This window comes from Orycteropus afer, unplaced genomic scaffold, assembly GCF_000298275.1.
Source record: "Orycteropus afer afer isolate SDZICR_OR568_19922 unplaced genomic scaffold, OryAfe1.0 scaffold00079, whole genome shotgun sequence".
NCBI lineage: Eukaryota > Metazoa > Chordata > Mammalia > Tubulidentata > Orycteropodidae > Orycteropus > Orycteropus afer.
In genome coordinates, this window is record NW_006921666.1 from 3,967,198 (window position 1) to 3,987,899 (window position 20,702).

The window sequence follows — 20,702 nt, forward strand, 5'->3', positions numbered from 1 at the left end:
ATGAACATGGGTGTGCATATATCTGTTCTTGTCATGGCTCTCACTTCAAAAAGAAAGTTGAGTATCTTTTTATATGTGTAAGAGCCATTTGAATTTCCTATGGTCTGTTTATTCATGTTCTTTGCCCATTTTTCTATTGATTATTTCGTTCACTCCTTTATCCCTGCCCCAGTTTTTGGAGCTCATGTTGGCCAAAGGACTAGGGACTCTAGTGAAAAGCTATTAGAGTTTACTGGAATGTTGGATGTCAAAGATTTTTTATTTTATTTTAATTTTTATTGTGATTTGGGTGAAAGTTTTCAGAGCAAATTCACTTTCTGTACAGCAGCTCACATACACTTTGTCTCATGACATTGACTGCAGTCTCCCGCAATGCACCAGTTCCCCTCCCACTTCCTCCCCATAGTTATCTCTTCCCTGTGTCCTTCACTCCCATGCACTCCTGCCCCCCGAGCTATCTCCCTGTGCATACACAGCCCTTCTATTCTCCTACATTTGATCTCTCCAAGGAGTGTATCTACCTAATGTAAATGTTCAGCTCACATGCCTATCTTTTGTGTGGCTGGAAGCCGCAGGAGTGGGTTCAATTCCAGACCTAAAGGGCAGCTAGAGGCCATGTCTCAGGGGTTCCACCAGGCTTTATCAGACCAGCAAACCTGGGCCCCCCCCCCTTTTTTTTAAAATGATTTTGCATTTTGTTGCACATTGTTCTCCCATTCTCTCCAGCAGGATCTCCTACATGGACAAGGATTTATTTTTATCTTATTTATTTATTTTGGATGAGAATTATTGATTTAGTCCTTACTATCTTGCAGGTATTTCTTGGACCATCAAAGAGACTACTAGTAATAGTGGGTCAACCCATGAGGGACGTGAACAGAAGAACCGAAACAGCTTTTATACACAGCTGTCCAAACCTGCTTCTACCTACTCCTTGAGCAGCTTTTTTAAAGGTAAAGATGATGGTTAAAGGACAAGGGGACTGTCCTTTCGGTTTTTTGTTTTGTTTTGTTTTTTTTTTTCAGAAAAATGCTCAGGCTATATTTGCATTTAATTTGGAAGAAAAAGACTATGGAAAGATAAAGAATTATCAGTGGAGCTGAATTTTGGGGGATGGGAGACAGACAAGTAAGAGAAATTCAGAGGGGTTAAACGGGGTTTCTTGAAGATGGTCAACAAAGTTGCCATGAACCCTCTGATGGTTACTGAGGAGATTTGCCTAGACCAAGATACTTCCCTGCTTTTTTTAAGCTCACTTTCTCACTGCTGTCGAGTCGATTCCAACTCATAGCAACCCCCACTGGGTTTCTGAGGCTGTAAGTCTTTACAGAATTAGATTGCCCCATCTTCCTCCCATGGACCAGCTAGTAGATTTGAACAGCTGACCTTCTGGTTAGCAGCCACATGCCTTATTCACTACACCACCAGAGTTCCTTACTTGTTTAAAGAGGTGTTTGAAATTTCTGAAATGGAATAAAAGCTTTTTTAAGCCCTGTGTTCCTATATTGCATAATGCTCTATACCACGTGTCCATAACTAAGTCTGGATTGCACTGACTTGAACAGTTAATCTCTTCCCTCATGTGTTCTTTACCTGTAGGCAGAACTAGACTTGGAAGTTTCCAGTCCCTTTCTGATGGTAAGCATTTGACCCTCTTCTCTTGATTGCTGTGGGAAATACTACTGATGTGGGTTATAGTCTGGAGAGGCTTAGGGATAGGTGGCAATCAGATGGTCAGATAAACTTTGTTCTAAATCTACCATTGTTATTAGAGAAATTTTCTAATGTTGTGTAAGGAGGTGGAAACTAATCTGGCTTAGGTGGTGGGGGCAGTACAGGCTGACTTCTAGGGATTCTGTCTATGGGGAGGAGCTAAGACCTACTTTGAACCAAAAAGATGCCTTGGAGAGAAAAAAAAAACACACTGGCATCAAGTCTGTTCGACTCAGAGTGACCACCATTGGGTTTCCAAAGATGTCAGTCTATATGGAAGTAGATTGCTCTATCTTCCTTCCACAGAGCAGCTGGTAGGTTTGAACCACTGACGACCTGGTTAGCAGTCTAATGCCTTATCCAGTATGCCACCAGAGCTCCTTTTGTTTTTGTTTTTGAGCCAAAAAGATGCCTCAGAAGTGCCGAATTTCTTTCAAAAAATTGTGTTTGAGAAGGAAATACTAGAGGAAAGGTCTGACAAGAAGCAAGACTCGTGGTGCCCTTCTGAACCAGCTGCCTAGCTTTGTTTTTGTGTTTTGTTTTTAGCTCTGTCGGACCCACCTGCCAAAAGCTATGCTCCAGAACTGGGGAGGCCCAAAGGAGAGTATAGGGTGAGTTATAGCTTACACAGGTGTGACATTTTACATATTATAAAATGACTTGACTTACATTATCTTGTTTAATCTTCCCACCTCTTTGAGGTAAATAGAGTTGTTATTATTTTTACACCTGTTTATTGATAAGAAAGCTGGATTTCTAAACATTAGCACTTGCCTCACGTCTTACAGCTAGTGAATTATGAAACTTGGACTCAAAATCTCTATTTTCTGACTCAGTTCTAGCACACTTTTTTTTGCCTTTTGAAGGCTGTACTTTGAAACTCAGTGATCTTTACTGTGGTCTAGAAGTTTGGTGAAGCTCATATTACCATGAGGCATATATTAAAAAATGATTTTTTGCAAGAAACTGTATTCAAAGGTCTAGAAAAATAACATGTCTCAAAAGAACATCCCTCTTTCTGTTAGCCAGAGTCATTGATTGGAGTCTCCAAAATGTATTTCTAATTGTATCTAAGAGTTGAAATCAGTAGGCATAGGGTTACTGGGTTGTTTAACAAGATGCTTCATTCCTTCTTTGATCCATTTCCTCCTGCCTATTCTACTTCCTTCAGAAACTCAGAATAAGGCCATCCCACTTTTTCGTTTTCTTTCCTCACCCATTCCCTCCCACAAAATATTTCCCCCTTAGGGATTAAGACTATGAGTTTGAGGTAAGGAGATGGTCCATTGATACTCTGATCCCTTAACTTCCTGCGATTCATGTGTTACTAATATTTTAGGATTACAGTAATGACTGGAGCCTCAGTGACACAGTGCAACGCCTCCGGAAAGGGAAGGTAAGGGATAGTATTCATGTGGGATTTGGGAACGTAGGCAACTTGTTCCCACAGGGAGGATTTCTTGAGTTCTCTCTTCATTAGTTAAATGAAGTGGTTTTCAGGAGCAAAATGAACCTACTAAGATCAAAAGTCCCCAGGGTTTAGTGTTGCTTTAATGGAGTCATGGGGAAAGAGTGATGAATGAGAGAGGAAAGTACATTTAAGAGTGAAGGACCTTTTATGTTTAGGTCTATGATCACTTGCAAATTGACTTTTATATATGATGTGAGGTAAGGGTTGAGGTTAATTCTTTTCCCAGATAGACCTCCAATTGTTCTAACACTACTTTTGGAGGGGCTTAACCTTTTCTTATGGAATTACCTTGGTGTCTTTGTCTAAGACCAGGTGACCATGTAAGTGTGTATCTATTTCTGGATTCTTCTGTTTCATTGCTTTATTTATCTATCCTTATTCCAGTACCACTCTGTCTTGATTATTGTAGCTTTGTAGTAAATCTTGAAGTCAGGCAATATAAGTACTTCAACTTTGTTCTTCTCTCCCAAACTCGTTCTGGTGATTCTAAATGCTTTGCATTTCCATGTAGATTTTACTATCAGTTTGTCAGTGTCTACAAAAAAGCCACTAGGATTTTGATTAGGATTGTCTTGAATCTATAGATCAATTTTGGAAGAATTGACATCATAGGCAAAACATGGATTATAGACCTAGATATAACTAAGTGCTAAAACTGTAAAGCTTGCAGAAATAAATATAGGACACAAAAAACATGTACCATAAAAGAAAAAAATCGATAAAATAGATTTAATCAAAAATAAAAACTTTGTTCTTTGAAAGCAGTATTAAAAACATGAAAAACCAACCATAGCTGGGAAAAAATATTTGTAAAACACATATTTTATAAAGAACTTTTATCTAGAGTATATAAAGGAACTCTGGTAGCACAATGGTTAAGCACTTGGCTGCTAACCAAAAGGTTGGTGGTTCAAACCCCTGGCAATCTGCTACCATAAAGACTATAACTTAGAAAACCCTATGGGGCAGATCTGCTCTGTCACATGGGTTATTGTGAGTCAGAATCAACTCTATGACACCCACCACCACCACCACCAATCCAGAATACATAAAGGATTCCTTATAAAGGTCAGTTGGCACAATATAGTCCACAAAGACAATGTTCTGTACCCTATTTTGGTGAGTAGTAACTGGGGTCTTAAAGCTTGGGAGCAGCCATCTAAGATGCAACTATTGGTTTCTTCCCATCTGGAGCAAAGAAGAGTGAAGAATATCAAAGACATGTGGAAACAATTAGTCCAAAAGACTAATGGACCATGTGAAGCTCAACCTCCATGACTTCTGGCTACCACTACCAACTACTCTGAAAAGAATCACATTAGAAGTCCTGTATAGAGTGGGAGAAAAATGTGGAGCATACTCAAAATTATAAAAAAAGGAAAAATAAGACTAGGCTCACTAGTCATCAGATAAAGACTGGTAGAACCCCTGAGACTCTTGCCCTTGGTCACCCTTTAGATCTGGAACTGAACTCACTCCCATAACTGAATTTTCAGTCAAACAATAGACGGGTCTACAAGGTGGGCAATAACTCTTGGTAGAAGGTAGACATGCCTGAGAACCATCAACCACTCGAGATCAAAAGGGAAGCATTTGCCCAAGAACAAAGTTCAGAAGGCAGGAAGGGTTACGAGAGATGGAGGAACAGAAAGGAGAAACACGAGGAGGATGTTGGAGGAGTAATGTTATGTTGAGGAAATTGCAATCAGTGACATGAAATGTGAATTATTGAATGGAAAACTGGTTTGCTCTGTAAACTTTCACCCAAATCACAATAAAAAATTTAAAAAAAAATTTCCTTGCAAATCACTTATTGTCTTATCAAAAACTTATTGTCTAATAAGTTAGACCTAATAAAAAGTTGCCAAAATATTTAGCTAGGCACATCACAAAAGAAGATATGCCGATGGCCAATAAGCACTTGAAAAGATGTTCAGCATCATTAGCTATTTTAAAAATGTGAATTAAAACCATGAGATACCATTGTCTGGCCTCTAGAATGGCAAACTTAAAAAGACTGATTATACTAAGTGTTGGGAGGAAGTGGAGGAACCAGAACTCATACATGGTTGGTGGTCGTGAAAAAGGTAAAACTACTTTGGAAAATAGTCTCATGATTTCTTACCAAGTTAAAACATGACACACAACGAGAATTTTCACTGCGAGGCATTTACAGTCTAAGAAAAATGAAAACATGTCCCTACAAAGACTTGTACACAAATGTTCATAGAAGCTTTTATTCCTAATAGCCCCCGACATGGAGACAGTCCAGATGCCCATCAGCAGGTAAATGGAGAAATAAATTTTGGCATATCCCTACCACAGGAAACCACCCAGCAATAAAAGGAACAGACTACTGATACCACAGATTCATCTCAGAAACAGGGTGCTGAGTGAAAGAAGCCAGACAGAAAAGAAAAGAATCCATATTGTATGGTTCTGTTTCATGAAATAGAACAGGCAAAACTACGGTGACTGAAAACAGATCATTGGTTGCCAGGGGAGGGAGATGGAAGGAGGGCATTGACTTCAAAGTGTACAAGGGAACTTTCTGGGGTGGTTAATTGTTTTTAATCTTGATTGTGGTGGTGGTTATGTACATGTATACATTTGTCAAAACTTACTGAACTGTACACTTTGAAAGGACAGATTTTATTGTATCTAAATTCTACCTCGTTATACCTGATTTTTAAAACAGAACAAGTGACCTCTCTAGTTGGTGACTTAGTCAAGTCTTCCTCAAAATATTACCGTCCTTTAGAGTATAAGGCTGAACTGGAGAGGGTGTAGTAGGAACCTTGGGCCACAGCATTAACAAAAAAGGAGCCATCCTCAAGGACATTGCCTTTCATTGTTGCCCATTCCTTAGTATCAAGTGACAGAGAAATACAGGCACCTGTCTTCTCTTTTACTCACTAACTCTGTTCTTACTCACCAGGTCTGCTCACTAGAAAGATTCCGCTCCTTACAGGACAAGTTACAACTCCTGGAAGAAGCAGTGAGCATGCATGATGGAAATGTCATTACTGCAGTGAGTTGGTTGGTTGGTTAGTTGTTAACTGTTTTCATTAGTTTCAGAAAGTACAATCAAAATAGACTTTAATGTTTTGGATCAAGTGTTAAGTAAAGATCCTAGGTTTTTCTTCTTGAGGTTTAGGATTCTCAGCAATGCCTGTTCCAGGGCTCAATTGGCAGGCCATGTATGGTGTGTGGAACTCTGATTATAACCAAGAAGCTGGCTCCTCTATCTTGTAAAAAATAATTAAGGGAGGAGAGATGTGAGAGCAGTCTATTTCAGAAGAAGGTGACCACATACCCTGTCTCTCAGTGTGGGACATGAGATTGTGGACCCCCGAGAAACAGAGCACTTCCAGATTCCATCATACAGGAAAGTCTGTTGTCTGTACCTGTAAAGATTTCTGCTGAGTTGCTGGCCTCATTTTTAGACACCAGGTACTTAGAGGAAAGCTTTGTGTTGAAAGGTTGCAAAGAGTAATTCATTCTTTACTGTCTTTTCTTCTAGGTTCTGATCTTCCTGAAGAGGACACTGAGCAAAGGTGAGAAGCTTTGAGGGAAATCTTCAGTCAGCAAGGTCTCTGCCACATGTGAAAGGAGAATGGCAGTGTGGCTTTCAGACCCGAACTCCCCAGCATAAGATCTGCTTCAAAGACAGCTGAGGTGGCCGGAGATTTCAGAACACACATCCCATCTCTGAGGGCAGCAGTTCATCCTTCAGGGCGGTTACCTATATTGGCTACACAGCCCCCTCTGTTTATTGGACAGACAGGTGGCTTTGTTAGTTTGGGGAAATCAGAGTCCATGCCAAGTGCTTCCTGATGGTGCTTGGGTTGGTGAGAACTGAAAAGCTCTCTCAGTGGCTAAGAGTTACCTTGGACCATGATGTATTGATGGTGGATTGAATCATAGAGATGGGTACCATAAAAAACATTCTTTATTAGTTTCAGCTAGGCTTTGAGGAGATAATGTTTGGAGAAGGAAGACCAGTTTCACACTTGAGTAATAGGTTTTGCACATTCTTCACTTAACTACTTCTTCCTGCCTTCCAGAGATCCTCTTCCGAGAGCTGGAGGTGCGACAGGTTGCCCTGAGACATCTCATTCACTTCCTTAAAGAAATAGGGGATCACAAGCTGCTTTTAGACCTCTTCAGGTGAGAACAGACCATGTGGTCTAGAGTTTATTAGGTACTTAATGAAAGCACTCATTGGGGGGCACGGAGGGGAATACAAAAAAAAAAAAATAGAAGCTACTGACCTTTTTCTGGAAAAGCTTAAAATACAAGCTATTGAAACATGTTGGGCTAACTAACAATATTCAACAGCTTGTGATAAGGTGACAGCATAGCAGGGTGATTAAGATCTAGGCTATGGAAGCCAGCACACCTGAGTTGAGTACTGGTCCCACCTGTTAGTTCATAGAATGACCTGGAGGAAAGTACCCAACCTCTCCAAGCATCATTTTCTGCATATGTAAAATGGAGATGATGATGCCTACCTCATGGGTTTGCTAGGAAGAACAAATGAGTTGGCATGTACAAAACGCTTAACATAATGCGGGTATGCAGTATTAATGTTTATTAAGCATTTTCTTATAAAAGACTTAAAATAAAGGTATATTTTCTTTTCCCTCCTCTGTGGCTGGGAAAGTATCTTTTATTAATTGGTCCCGTGATGCCAGTGAAAAAGACAATGGGAATGCAGAGGAAGAAAATACAATTTTCAGGAAGGATACCCAAGGAAAGCCTTATGGAAGCAATTAGGATTTGAGTTGGGCCCATGAGACTATGTAGGATTCTAATGGGTCAGGGGGAGGCATACCTGCTGCTGGGAGGGGGGCTCTCCTATCATGGTATTCCTCCCTGTCTGATTGCAGTCTCTGGGGATTATTTCCTTCCCCTGATGACTAGACTGTTAGAGCCCTTTAGACTGACATTCTTATGGGTTGACTGCCTGTGAATCAGCTCTTCTAGAGTATCAAAATGTATGTATGTTGTGTCCTTCATTGTCAAAGTAGGGAGCTTCTGTTTAGGAAGAAGTGTGTCCCAACGTAAGACTTTATCCAGTGACTCCAACATACTGATGAGCTGCCCAAAAACTCAGGTGGGAAAAGCAGATTACCTGGTCAAGGTCAAGATTACAGATGGTTATCAAGGATGTACAAAAGAAGACATGTTCATCAAGGCAGAATGTTTTCTTATTTTCCTCTGCCTATCTATACCTCTCTCCTTTCCCAGTCAATAAGCCATTATTAGGCATCATGTCTATGCCAAGGCAGTGCTGTTAACAATGTTAGTCCATTTAGAGTAAGGAGGAATCAGAAGACAGGAGTTCTTGTGCTCCAGAGCTTACTGCCTTTTGGGAAAATAAAGCACATTGTACATGGTATATGAAAACAACAGGAACAATATAGAACATTTGCATTGCCACAGAAGAGCGTTTTAATCTTTCAAAGATTGCTATGGACTAGAGTAGGTTTTGTGGAGGCCCTGAGCCTTTCTAACAGGCCTGCTGACCTCATAAAGTTGTTAGTGCCCTGCAGCACTTTCTCCTTGCCTTTCACTTAGTCATAAATGATCAGGGAAATGATCATTGATCCACTGTGTTTGTTTAAGGCGCTGCTGGTGGTGAAAGTTTGAGAAGGGTTTATTTGATTATGGAGGGAAATGAGTTTGAATTGTGTTTTTCCTCGAGTAATTGTCTTATTTTGTGAGGTTATTCTGTAACAGAAAAACAGATAAAATGCCCTGTTCCCTGTGCTTCTTCTAGGTTTCTAGATAGAACAGAAGAGCTTGCGGTAAGTATGGACTTTCTTTCAGTTGGGGACCTAGTTAGTAGAAATCCAAGCCCAAACCCAGCCTCCAGTATCCCAGGCAAATTGAACTGCTACCTTTTCTTTGGTATTGACCATATTCAGAAGAGAGAAGTATCTGGGGAGCGTGAAATCTTAATACAAATGATGTAATGTTCTTTAGAAGTGAGAATGGCTAAAATTCATTTCACTTACTTTGGTCATGTTGTCAAAAGAGACCATTCCCTGAAGAAGGATATCATGCTTGGTAAAGGGGCAGGTCAGCAAAAAAAGGGGAAGGCCCTCAACGAGATGGATTCACACAGTGCCTGCAATGATGGGCTCAGGTATAGCAAGGATTGTGAGGATGGTGCACAACCAGGCAGTGTTTCGTTCTGTTGTACACAGGGTCACTGTGAGTCAGAGCCAATGTGACGGCACCTAACAAGAATGATTTGATTAGGACTCCCTGGGTGATGCAAACAGTTAAGTGCTCACCTACTATTAAAAGGGTTGGTGATGTGAATCCGCCCAGAGGCACCTCAGAAGACAGGTCTGGTGATCTGCTTTTGAACATCACAGCCTTGAAAACCCTGTGAAGCAGGGTTTCTAGTTGTTTTCAATTCATAGTTTGCAGAAGTTTTGGGGTTCTGGCTTCTAATACAAGTTCAGAGGGATAAGAAACCTGATAGCGGCTGAGAAGGCGGCTAGGTCAGGCTGACAGTGTACCTGATACACATTTTGGCCAAGTGCTAAAATTGATTTTTAGGAGATTTTCACCATCATAGAATGAATGCCTGGAACATAAGAATAAGTCTGAAATTTTACCAAAAGTTTAATTGTATTATTCACACTTCAGTGATCTTTGTTTTTTTTTTTTTCGAACATGTTATTGTGCTTTAGGTCAAAGTTTTTACAGCAAATTAGTTTTCCATTAAATAGTTTATACACAAATTGTTCCATGTCATTGGTTGTGATCCCAGCAATGTGTCAACACTCTGCATTTCTACCTTGAATTCCTTGTTTCCATTCATCTGGTTTCCCTGCCCATCCCTACCTTCTCATCTTTGCTTTTGGGCAGATGTTACCTTTTTGGTCTCTTATAGTTAGTTGTTCTAAGGAGCATGTTCTTCCTGGGTATTGTTTATTATTTCTATTATTATTTGGCTGAAAGGTGTTCTCTGGGTTCCAGGTTAGAAGGTTGTCTTAAGTCAATGATCTCAGGGCTTCCTCCAGCCTCTGTCAGACTAGTAAGTCTGTTCTTTCTTATGGATTTGAATTTTGTTCTACATTTTCACCTACTCTAACCAGAACCTTTTATTGTGTTCTTGGTCAGAGTTGTCAGTGGTGGTAGCCAAGCACCATCTAGTTTTTCTGGTCTTAAGTTAGAGGAGACTGTGCTTCATGTAGGCTGTAAATCCTTTGGACTAATTTCTTCCTTCAGTCTTTGGTTTTCTTTGTTCTCCTTTGTTCCAGATGGGAAGAGACCAATCGTTTAATCTTTGATGGCCACTCACAAGCTTTAAGTCCTCAGGCTGTACTCACAAAATTAGGATGTAGAACATTATCTTTATGATCTATGTTCTGTCCTTTGACCTAGATGCCCCCTGAGACCATGGTCCTTAGCCTTCAAGCCTACTAGCTCAGTCCCAAGGGGTGTTTGATTATGTCTAAGAAGATTCCATAACTTTTTCCCCTATGTGCTCTCTTATATATATGGATATACATGCAGCACTTACAAATATGTATGTAGAAATATCCATAACCATACCTATATGTACCTATGAGTATACTCCCATACAACCTTGTACATCTATTTAGCATACATATATCTACCTTTGTGTCCATTCATAAATTACTGTTTGTTGTTACTGTTGTTGCAGGATTGTGTATGTTAGAGAATTTATTATTACTTCTTTTTATTCTTGCCTACCTCTCTGTCTTCTTTTGCCTTGATTGTTGTGATAGTTGGAGCTGTGTGTCAACTTGGCTGAACCATAATTCTATGTAGTTTAAGCAATTGTGATGTGGGTTATTCCCATGATGGGATCAGATATATATGTTTTGAGCAGCCAATTCATTTTTTTTTTTTAATTTTTATTTTGATTTGGGTGAAGATTTACAAAGTAAATTCACTTTTCATACAGCAGTTCACATATACTTTGTCTCATGTCATTGACCAAAATTTACAATGCAACAGCTCCCCTCCCACTTCTCCCCATAGTTACCTCCTCCCAGTGTCCATCCCTTCATACTCTTCTGCACCCTGAGCTATCTCCCTGTGCATAAGCAGCCCTTCCTTCTCCCATGATTGTTCTCTCCAGGGTGTGTGTCTACTTGAGGTAAATGTTTAACTCACATGCCTGTACTTTGTTTGGCTGGAAACCACAGTTGTGGGTTCAATTCCAGACCTGAAGGGCAGCTAGGGGCCATAGTCTCAGTGGTTCCACCATTGAGCAGCCAGTTCATTGAGGGGGAGTTTCCCTTGGGGTGTGGCCTGCTTCCAATATATTTAAGGACATACTGGGAAAAGAGACAGTCTTCTGTGGATTGGGATCCTGTTGTGCTGCCTACAACTGTCTGTGAGAGAACAATTCACCATTCGGCCTGGAGATCTTGGATTCTTCATTCGTTAGAGTCAACAGTTGGTATGCTGCCTGCCAACCTTGAGCTCGTCAGCACCTGCAGCTGCGTGAGTCAGAAAATGCCTCCAGCTTGGCTTTTGATCCAAGAACTTGGGACTCAGCAGTTTCTATAAATGTGTGAGCCATTTTCCTAAGGTATATTTCTCTTTCTCTATATGTATATATAAACTTTACTGGTTTTGCTTCTCTTGAGAACCCAGCCTAACACAATTGTGTTGTGGTAACTTCACCTATATTGTGTATTGCCTTTCCCATCACCCAAATTAACACTTGTCTACTGTGTGTTACTGTTAGGTGTTGCCCAGTTGGTTCTGACTCATAGAGACTGTATGTACAACACACAGGAACATGGTCTGGTCCTGCTCAATCTTCGCAGTCATTGCTGTGCTCAAGTCTATTGTTGCAGCCACTGTGTCAGTCCATCTTGCTGAGGGTCTTCCTCTTTTTCACTGACCCTTTACTTTACCAGGGAGCTCTGGTGGTATAGTGCCTAAGGCATTTGACTACTAACCAGAAGGCTGGTGGTTCAAACCTACCAGCCACTCCTTAGAAGGAAGATTGGGCAACCTACTTCCTTAGAGATACCACCTTAGAAACCCAAGTAGGAGTCAGAAACAACTCAACAGCAGTGAGGTTTTTTTTTTTAAACTTTACCAAGCATGATGTCCTCCTGGGACTAGTCCCTTCTGATAACATGACCAAAGTACAAAAGGTGAAATCTTGCCACCCTCACTTTTAGGGAACATTCCAGGTGTACTTCACCTAATACAGATTTGTTTGTTCTTCTGGCTATCCATGGTATATTCAGTACTCCTTGCCAACACCATAATTCAAATGCATCAGCTCTTCTGTAGTCTTCTCTTATGCATTGTCCAGCTTTCGTATGCATATGAGGTGGTTGAAAATACCATGACGTGGGTCAGGTGCATCATAGTCTTCAAAGTGACATCTTTGCTCTTTAACACTTTAAAGAGGTCTTTTGCAGAATGGTTGCCCAATGCTGTACCAAATCATTTGATTTCTTGACTGCTGGCTTCCATGGGTGTTGATTGTGGATCTAAGTAAAATGAAATTCCTGACAGCTTCAGTCTTTTCTCCATTTATCAAGATGTTACTTACTGGTCCAGTTGTGAGGATTTCTATTTTCTTTACGTTGATGTGTAATCCATACTAAAAGCTGTAGTCTTTGATCTTCATCAGTAAGTGCTTCAAGTCATCTTCCCTTTCAGCAAGCAAGGTTGTATCGTGTGTGTATTGCAGGTTGTTAAGAGTTTTCCTTCAGTCTCATTGCCATGTTCTTCATCATATAGTCCTGCTTCTCGGATTATTTGCTCAGCGTACAGATTGAATAAATATGGTGAAACTATACAACCCTGACACATACCTTTCCTGATTTTAAATCAGGCAGTATTCCTTTATTCTATTCAAACAACAGTTTCTCAGTCTATGTACAGGTTTTTCATGAGCACAATTAAGTGTTTTGGAATTCCCATTCTTCACGGTGTTATCCATAATTTGTTATTATCCACACTGTCCAAGGGCAGATGGCTCTTTGGAGGGCCAGAAATGATAGGGATGGCCGAGAGGCAGTGGTGGATGGCTTTTTGGAGGGCTGAAACTTGTAGGGAAGGCCAGAAAGCAGGAGCGGAGCAGTTTGAAACAACTAAGGGAGACAAACTCATTGGTCAGTTTGTCATCCTGTAGTGGCTTGTGTGTTGCTGTGAGGCTAGAGGCTGTGTTACCAGTGTTTCAAGTGCCAACAGGGTTAGCCATGGTGGACAGGTTTCATTGGAGCTTCCAGCCTAAGACAGACTGGGAGAAGGAAGAGGCCATCCACTTCTCAAAGAATTGACCAGTGAAAACCTTGTGAATACCAGTGAAACACTGTCTGATATATTACTGAAAAATAGCCCTGAAACATTGTCTGATATAGTGCAAGAGGATGATCCCTCATGTCAGAAGACACTCAAAATATGACTAGGGAAGAGCTGCCTCCTCAGAGTATAGCCAACCTTAATGATGTGGATGGAGTAAAGCTTTCAGGACTTCCTTTTGCTGATGTGGCACAGCTTAAGAAAAAACAGCTGCAACTATCCATTAATAATTGGAACATGGAATGTATGAAGTATGAATCTAGGAAGATTGTAAGTTGTCAAAAATGAAATGGAACACATAAAGATCTGTATCCTAGGCGTTAGTGAGCTGAAATGGACCGGTTTTGGCCATTTTGAATCAGACAACTGTATGATCTACTATGCTGGGAACGACAAATTGAAGAAGTATGGCATTCATTGTCACAAAGAATGTTTCAAGACCTATCCTGAAGTACAATGCTGTGACAGGATAATATCCATACACCTATAAGGAAGACTAGTTAATATTACTATTATTCAGATATCCACACCAACCACCAAAGCCAAAGATGAGGAAATTGAAGATTTTTACCAACTTTTACAGTCTGAAATTGACTGAACATGCAAGCAATATGTGTTAATTATCACTGGTGACTGGAATGCAAAAGTTGGAAATGAAGAATCACCAGAAGTTGAAAAATAAAGTCTTGGTGATAGAAATGATACTGGAGATTGCATGATAGAATTTTGCAAGACCAATGACTTATTCATTGTAAATACCTTTTTCAACAACACAAACAGCAGCTATACACGTGGACTTTGCCAGATGGGAGTAAACAGAAATCATATTGACCACATCTGTGGCAAGAGGCAATGGAGAAGGTCAATATCTTCAGCTAAAACAAGGCCAGGAGCTGATTGTGGAACAGACCATCAACTGCTCATATGCGACTTCAAGTTGAAACTGAAGACAAATGAAACAACTCCACGAGAGCCAAAATAGGACCTTGATTATATCCCTCCTGAATTTAGAGATCATCTAAAGTCTAGATTTGATGCATTGAACACCAATGACCAAAAACCAGAAAAATTGTGGGATGACATCAAGAACATCATCCATGAAGAAAGCAAAAGGTCATTAAAAAGACAGGAAAGGAAGAAAAGACCAAAGTGGATGTCAGAGGAGACTCTGAAATTTGCTCTAGAGTGGAGAGTAGCTCAAGCAAATGGGAGAATCGAAGGATAAAAGAGCTGAACAGAAGATTTTAAAGAGCAGCTTGAGTCAATTATTACAATGAAATGTACCAAGAGTTGGAGTTAGAAAACCAAAAGGGAAGAACACATTGAGCATTTCTCAAGCTGAAAGAACTGAGGAAAAAATGTAAGCCTAAGTTGTAATATTAAAAGATTCCATGGGTAATATGTTGAATGATGCAGGAAACATGAAAAGAAGATGGATGGAATACATAGGGTCACTATACCAAAAAGAATTGGTAGATGATCATCCATTTCAGGAAGTGGCGTATGATCAAGATCCAGTGGTAATGAAGGAAGAAGTCAAACCTGCACTGAAGGAATTGGTGAAGAACAAGGCTCCAGGAATTGACGGAATACCCATTGAGATATTTCAACAAATGGAGGCACTCACTCGGTTATGCCAAGAGATTTGGAAGACAGCTACCTGGCCATCTGACTGGAAGAGATCCATATTTGTACCCATTCCAAAGAAAGGTGATCCCACAGAATGTGGAAGTTATCGAACAATATCATTGGTATCACACGCAAGTAAAATTGTACTGAAGATAGTTCAAAAATGGTATTGACAGAGAGCTTCCAGAAATGTAGGCTGGATTCAGAAGTTGACATGGATCTGATGTCAGATGAATCTTGGCTCAAAGCAAAGAATACTAGAAAGATGTTTACTTGTGTTTTATTGACTATGCAAAGGCATTCAGTTGTGTGGATCATAACAAATTGTGGATAACAATGAGAAGAATGGGAACTCTAGAACACTTAATTGTACTCATGAGGAACCTGTATATAGACCAGGAGGCTGTCATTCAAACACAACAAAATGATACTGCATGGTTTAAAATCAGGAAGGGAGTACATCAGGGTTGTATCCTTTCAACATACTTATTCAACTTGTATGCTGAGCAAATCTGAGAGGCTGGACTATATGAAGAACGTGGCATCAGGATGGGAGGAAGGCTTGTTAATAACCAGCAATACGCAGACGACATAACTTTGCTTGCTGAAAGTAAGGATGATGTAGAGTGCCTACTGATGAAGAGTAGAGACTACAATCCACAGTATGGATTACACCTCAACATAAAGAAAACAAAAATCCTCACAACTGGGCCAATAAGGAGCATCACGATAGATGGAGAAAAGATTGAAGTTGTCAAAGACTTCACTTACTTGGTTCTACAATCAACGCCAATAGGAGCAGCAGTCAAGACATCAAAAGATGTATTGCCCTGGGCAAATCTGCTGCAAAAGACCTCTTTCAAGTGCTGAAGAGCAAAAATATCTTCTTGAAGACTAGGATGCACCTAACCCAAGCCATGGTATTTTCAGTTGTCTCATGTGCATGTGAGAGCTGGACAGTGAATAAGGAAGACAGAAGAATTGATGCTTTTGAGTTATGGTGTTAGCAAAGAATGCTGAAAATACCATGAACTGTTAAAAGGACTAACAGATCTGTCCTGGAATAAGTGCAGCCAGAATTCTCCTTGGAAGGGAGAATGACCAGACTTTGTCCTGCCTACTTTGGTCACATCGTCAGAAGGGACCATTCTCTGGAGAAGGACGTCATGCTTGGTAAAGTGGAGGGAAGGCCTTCAATGAGGTGGATAGACACGGTAGCTGCAGCGACAGGCTCAGGTATGGTGGGGATCGTGAGGCTGGCACAGGGCTGGGCAGTGTTTCATTCTGTTGTACATAAGGTTGCTATGAGTTGGAGACGACTAGATGGCACATAACAACAACACTGTCCAATGCCTTTGCATAGTCAGTAGAACACAGATAAACATCTTTTGAATATTCTCTGCTTTCAGCCAAGATCCCTCCAACATCAACAATGATATCCCTTGTTTCATGTCCTCTTCTGAATCCAGCTTGAATCTCAGGTTGTCTGTGTACTGCTACAACTGTTTTTGAATTATTTTCTGCAACATTTTACCCGCATGTGATATTAATGATGTTATTTGGCAATTTCTGCATTCTGTTGGATCACCTTTCTTTGGGATGGACGCACATATGAATCTCTTCTAGTTAGTTGGTCTGGTACCGGTTGTCTTCCAAATTTCTTGGTATAGATGATTGAGTACTTCTAGTATTGTATCCCTTTGTTGAACCACCTCAGTTGGTATTCTGTCAATTCCTGGAGGCTTGTTTTTGCCACTGCCTTCAGTGCAGCTTGGACTTCTTCCTTCAGTACCATTAGTTCTTGATCATACACTACTTCCTGAAATGGTTGAAAATCGACCAGTTCTTTTTTGTACAGTGACTATTCCTTTCATCTTTTTTTGATGCTTCCTGCATCATTCAGCATTTTGCTCACAGAATCCTTCATATTGCAAGTCTAGGCTTGAATTTTTTCTTCAGTTCTTTCTGCTTGAGCAATGCTAAGTGTGTTCTTCCCTTTAGGTTTTCTAACTCCAGGTCATTGCACATTTCATTATACTTTACTTTGTCTTCTTGAGCCACCCTTTGAAATCTATTGTTCAGCTTTTCTACTTCATCATTTCTTCCATTCGCTTTAGCTACTCTATCTTCAATAGCAAGTTTTAGAGTCTCTTCTGACATCCATTTAGGTCTTTTCTTTCTTTCCTGTCTTTTTAATGACCTTTTGCTTTCTTCAGGGATCTTGGGTGCACAGTGGTTAAAGCTGTCTGCTAACCAAAAAGCCAGCGATTCAAACCCACCAGCTACTCTGCTTGACAAAGATGAAGTAGTCTGCTTCCATAAAGATTTACAGCCTTGGAATCTCTTTTCAGGCAATTCTACTCTGTAGCCAGTATTTTCAGAAGTAGATGTCATATCCTTCTTCCTAGTCTGTCTTAATCTGAAGCTCCACTAAAACCAGTCTACCACTTGTAACCCTGCTGGATTTTGGAATACCCGTGGCATAGCTTCCAAAATTACAGCAACATGCAAGCCATCACATATGACAAACTGACAGATGAGTGGTGGTTCTACCATCTAGTTAGTGATTTTCCCTCCTTCCCACTCTTATCTTTGGTAAACATCAATGTATGCTTCTTTCTGTGTGTAAATCTGTTTTTGATATTTTTACAATAGTAGTCTCAAAATATTTGTCCTTTTGTGATTGATTTATTTCACTCAACATAATGTCATCCTCATTCATCCATGTTGTGAGATGTTTCTGGATTTATCAGTATTCTTTATTGGTGAGTATTACTCCATTTTATGTATGTACCACAGTTTGTTTAGCCATTCATCCATTGATAGACACTTTGGTTGTCCATCTTTTCACTATTGTAAATAATGCTGCAGTGAATGTGGATGTGCATGTGTCTATTTGTGTCACAGCTCTTTTTTCTCTAGAATATATACCTTGGAGTTGTATTGCTAGGTCATATAAATTTGTATTTTTAGCTTCTTAAGGAAGCACCAAACCATTTTCCATAGTGGCTAAACTGTTTTCCAGTCTCACCTGTAATGTATAAGTGTTCCAGTATCCCCACATCCTCACCAGCATTTGTTGTTTCCTGCTTTTTTGATCAGTGCCATCAATGCTGAGGTGAGGTGGTATCTCATTGTAATTTTGATTTGAATCTCTTGAATGTCTGATAATCATGAGTATCTTTTCATGCGTTTGTTAGCCACCTGAATGCATTCTTTGGTCTGTTCATGTCCTTTGCTCTTTTTTATTTTATTTTTGCCCAAAAGACCCTTTTTTTTTCCTTTTTTAATTGTGATTTGGATGAAAGTTTGCTGAGCAAATTGGTTTTCCATTCAACAGTCCATACACGTTCTGTTTTGTGACATTTACTGCAATTCCCACACTGTAACAGCATTCCTCCAACTTCCTCCCTGCACCAACCTCTTCCCTTTGTACTTCCTTCCCATCACCTATTTCCCTATTTCTATCCCTGGGAAAATGCTGTCTTCTTGATCTCATACGCTTGATTGTTCCAGTGAGTTTGTAGTATTACTGTTCACCTTATAGGCCTGTCTATCATTTGGCTCACAGTTTAGTTCCTAGCTTGAAGGGTATGCAAGGGCCATAGTCTCGGGTTCCATCAGTCTTCATCAGACCAGTAAGCCTAGTCTTTTTTATTAATTTGAGTTTTGTTCCACATTTCCTGCCACTCTGTTTGAGACCTCTTATTGTGATCTCTTTCAGAGTAGTCAGCAGTGGTAGCTGGGCATCATCTAATTCTTCTGGTCTCAGGGTCACAGAGGCTGGGGTTCACATGCTCCATTAGTCCTAGGACTAATTATTTCTTGAGTCCTTGGTTTTTCTTCACTCTTCTTTGCTCCAGATAGGAGGAGACTAATAGTTGCACCTTAGATGGCTGCTCACAAGCTTTTAAGACCCCAGTTGCTACTCACCAAAGTGAGATGTAGAACATTGCCTTTGTAGCTTATTTTATGCCAGTTGACCTTATTGTCCCTGTAGACTACGCTCCTGACCCTCCATACCCAGCGACTCATTCCCTCAAGGTGTTTTCCATTCTATTCCTATTTTGCTGAGAGTTTTATCAGCAAAATGTGTTGGATTTTATCAAATACCTTTTCTGCATAGATTGAGATGATCATGTGATTTGTTTCCTTTGTTTGATTTATGTGGTGGTTCGGTTTGTGTGTCAACTTGCCTGGGCCTGGTTGAGTGGCTGGGCAACTGGTGGTAGTTAATCCCCATGAGGAGACTGGCAATCAACTCCATGGTGGGATCTACCTCAAGCAGCTGGGTAGCTGCCTTAGGGAATGTGGTCTGCTTCCTGTATTTAAGGAGAAGCCTTGGAAATGGTCTCTAGCCTATGGGACGCTTGGACCTGCATGTAGCCATGTCATTGCTCAGCAGACTGCTATGCTCTGCTGACCTTGGGACTTACAATGGACTTAAGTTAATGGCCTGCCGTGTGGATTGGTAACATCAGGACTGTGCCTTTTTTACTTGTCAACCTTGAGGCTTCTCAGCTTCAGCAACTAACAGCTATCTGAGTGAAGAAATGCCTCTAGCTCCAGTGGGCTGGGAGCAGGAGGCAGAGTTGGACCCCAAGGTTGAGGGGCTTTCACCTAGCCCCTAGAGCCTGGCACTTTGAACTTGGGCTTAAAGCCTCCAAATTGTAAGAATAAACTCGTGTTTATTAAGGCCATCCCATTTGTGGTATATTTCTTGTCAGAGCGGCACTAGGGAACCAGAACAATTTATATGATGAATTACCTTGATTTCCTAATGTTAAACTTTCCTTGCATTACTTGTATGAATCCCACTTGATCATGATGTATTAGTTTTTGATGTACTGTTGGATTCTGTTGGCTAGAATTTTGTTGAGTATTTTTACATCAATATTCATGAGGGATATTGGTCTGTAATTTTCTTGTTTAGCGCTATCTTTGCCTGGTTTTGGTATCAGGGTTATGCTTGCTCCATAGAATGAATTGGGAAGTATTCCTTCCTTTTCTTTGTTCTGGAATAGTTGAGTAGAATTGGTGTCAACTTTTCTCTAAGTGTTTGATAGAATACATGCTCCAGTGAAGCTGCCTGGGCCAAGGGTTTTTTTTTCGTTGGGAGGTTTTTTTCTTTTTCCCGCTTCTTCAACTCCTTTTTTTGTTATGGGTCTGTTCACATTTTCTACTTTAGCTTGTGTTAGTTTAGGCAGGCAGTGCATTTCTAAAAATTTGTCCTTTTCTTCTAGGCTTTCAAATCTGTTGGCATATGTTGTTTTGTAACATTCTGTTATAATCCTCTTTATCTCAGTTGGTTATGTTGTAATGTCACCCTTCTCATTTCTTCTCTTGGCTACCTGCATCTTCTCATTTTCTTCTTTTGTCTATTTGGCCAGTGGTTTGTCATTTTTATTGATCCCTTCAAGGAACCAACTTCTAGTCTTGCTAAGTCTTTCTATTGATTTTCTGTTCTCGATTTCATTTATTTCTGCTCTGATCTTTATTGTTCCCTTTTTTTTGGGTGGCTGTCCACTTTCTGCTGTTGCTTTCTTTTTGTTCGAGTTATAGG

At 40.3% G+C, this 20,702-nt stretch overlaps 1 protein-coding gene across 1 annotated transcript in view; it reads left to right on the forward strand.

The window, feature by feature from the left end:
- Positions 1–20,702, forward strand: part of VIPAS39 (VPS33B interacting protein, apical-basolateral polarity regulator, spe-39 homolog) — a 49,797-nt gene that overhangs the window by 7,071 nt on the left and 22,024 nt on the right. The window contains exons 3-10 of the mRNA XM_007941333.2: positions 816–953; positions 1,600–1,638; positions 2,260–2,324; positions 3,053–3,109; positions 6,123–6,215; positions 6,708–6,741; positions 7,252–7,354; positions 8,970–8,997. Coding sequence (XP_007939524.1) covers positions 816–953; positions 1,600–1,638; positions 2,260–2,324; positions 3,053–3,109; positions 6,123–6,215; positions 6,708–6,741; positions 7,252–7,354; positions 8,970–8,997 — 557 coding nt within the window. The remainder of the gene's footprint in view (positions 1–815; positions 954–1,599; positions 1,639–2,259; positions 2,325–3,052; positions 3,110–6,122; positions 6,216–6,707; positions 6,742–7,251; positions 7,355–8,969; positions 8,998–20,702) is intronic.